The 1,083-nt window shown below is 42.8% G+C and overlaps 1 pseudogene across 1 annotated transcript in view; it reads left to right on the forward strand.

The window, feature by feature from the left end:
* The first annotated feature begins 496 nt into the window (after nt 1–496).
* The window catches only part of TEOVI_000098600:pseudogene, a 758-nt pseudogene continuing 171 nt past the window's right edge, over nt 497–1,083 (forward strand). Inside the window, exon 1 of the mRNA in view lies at nt 497–1,083. This exon is cut by the window's right edge and continues 1 nt beyond it. Within this exon, the coding sequence occupies nt 497–1,083 (587 nt within the window).

Below are 1,083 nucleotides of genomic sequence, written 5' to 3' on the forward strand. Positions count from 1 at the left end.
CATATATACAAATATGCATAAATATATTTATATATGTTAATATGTATTGTTGTGGGTGCGGCAAATTGTGTTAAGCGGATCGAAAGAGGGACGAAGTGTGTATGTGAGTTCATGTGTTGTGGTCTGGTGCGACGTATGTATATCTGTAGAATAAACACATTAGCTTTTCAAGGCATTGCGGTCGTGCATTGAAGTATATTACCTGATTTCTTTTGGCGCATGTTCCTTTGTGAACTAATATACACCTTCTCATTCAAACCTTTATACATTCACTACTACACAGCCACATGAGGGCATAAGCACTTAAAACGCGTGCTCATGCCTTCAGCCACATGCTTGATTTGAAACTGTAGATGAACACTTGTACAATCGTTATGTCCATCTATATCTATATCTATATCTATATCTATCTATCTATATATATATATATATATATATATGTATCCCTTCCTTTTTCACTTGCTTGTTTGGTTTTTTCGCTTGTTTAAAGTGGTGTATGTTGGAGGGAAACGTGTTGGGGGATACAGGAACCAGCATACAAACCTTGCTATCCTGTTTAGCTGGTTTCTTCCTCGGTTTCATTCTCCCTGGGGTTGTCGCGCAACTTGGGGTGTGGCAAATGAAAACTAGAAAACAGAAGCCTTTGCCTCCGCGGATCGATCGTGCTAGCGAGGCGTTGAAAGAACTGTTGAAAAGGGAACGTGCGGCTACTTTATCTAAACTGGGGCAGCAATCAGCTGACGAATCTCAAGAGCAATGTTTGCATAGTGATAACAGTGACAGTGCCGAGTCCAGCGAGGGAGACGAGGAAGAGACTTCATATTCTTCTGGAAGCAGCGGGTTTGAGAGAATGGAGGAGCTTGGTCTCAAAATGGTTCTTGTCATCCGTTGTGACGGTAAGAAGACACCTGCCAGTGAGGTGGCCACGCACGCAGCTGGTGCAGCTATGAATCTCGCTCAAACTATACAAAGTGATGGGGCATGCGTACAGTGGAAAAGATGGTATCTGTGGTGGAACATGGTTGGTTGCGCAAAAATAGCACTGAAAGGTCCCGATGTGGAAACATTGCGACGTGTCTTGGT

This window comes from Trypanosoma equiperdum (genome assembly GCF_001457755.1).
Source record: "Trypanosoma equiperdum strain OVI genome assembly, contig: ctg_266, whole genome shotgun sequence".
Classification (NCBI taxonomy): Eukaryota; Euglenozoa; class Kinetoplastea; order Trypanosomatida; family Trypanosomatidae; genus Trypanosoma; species Trypanosoma equiperdum.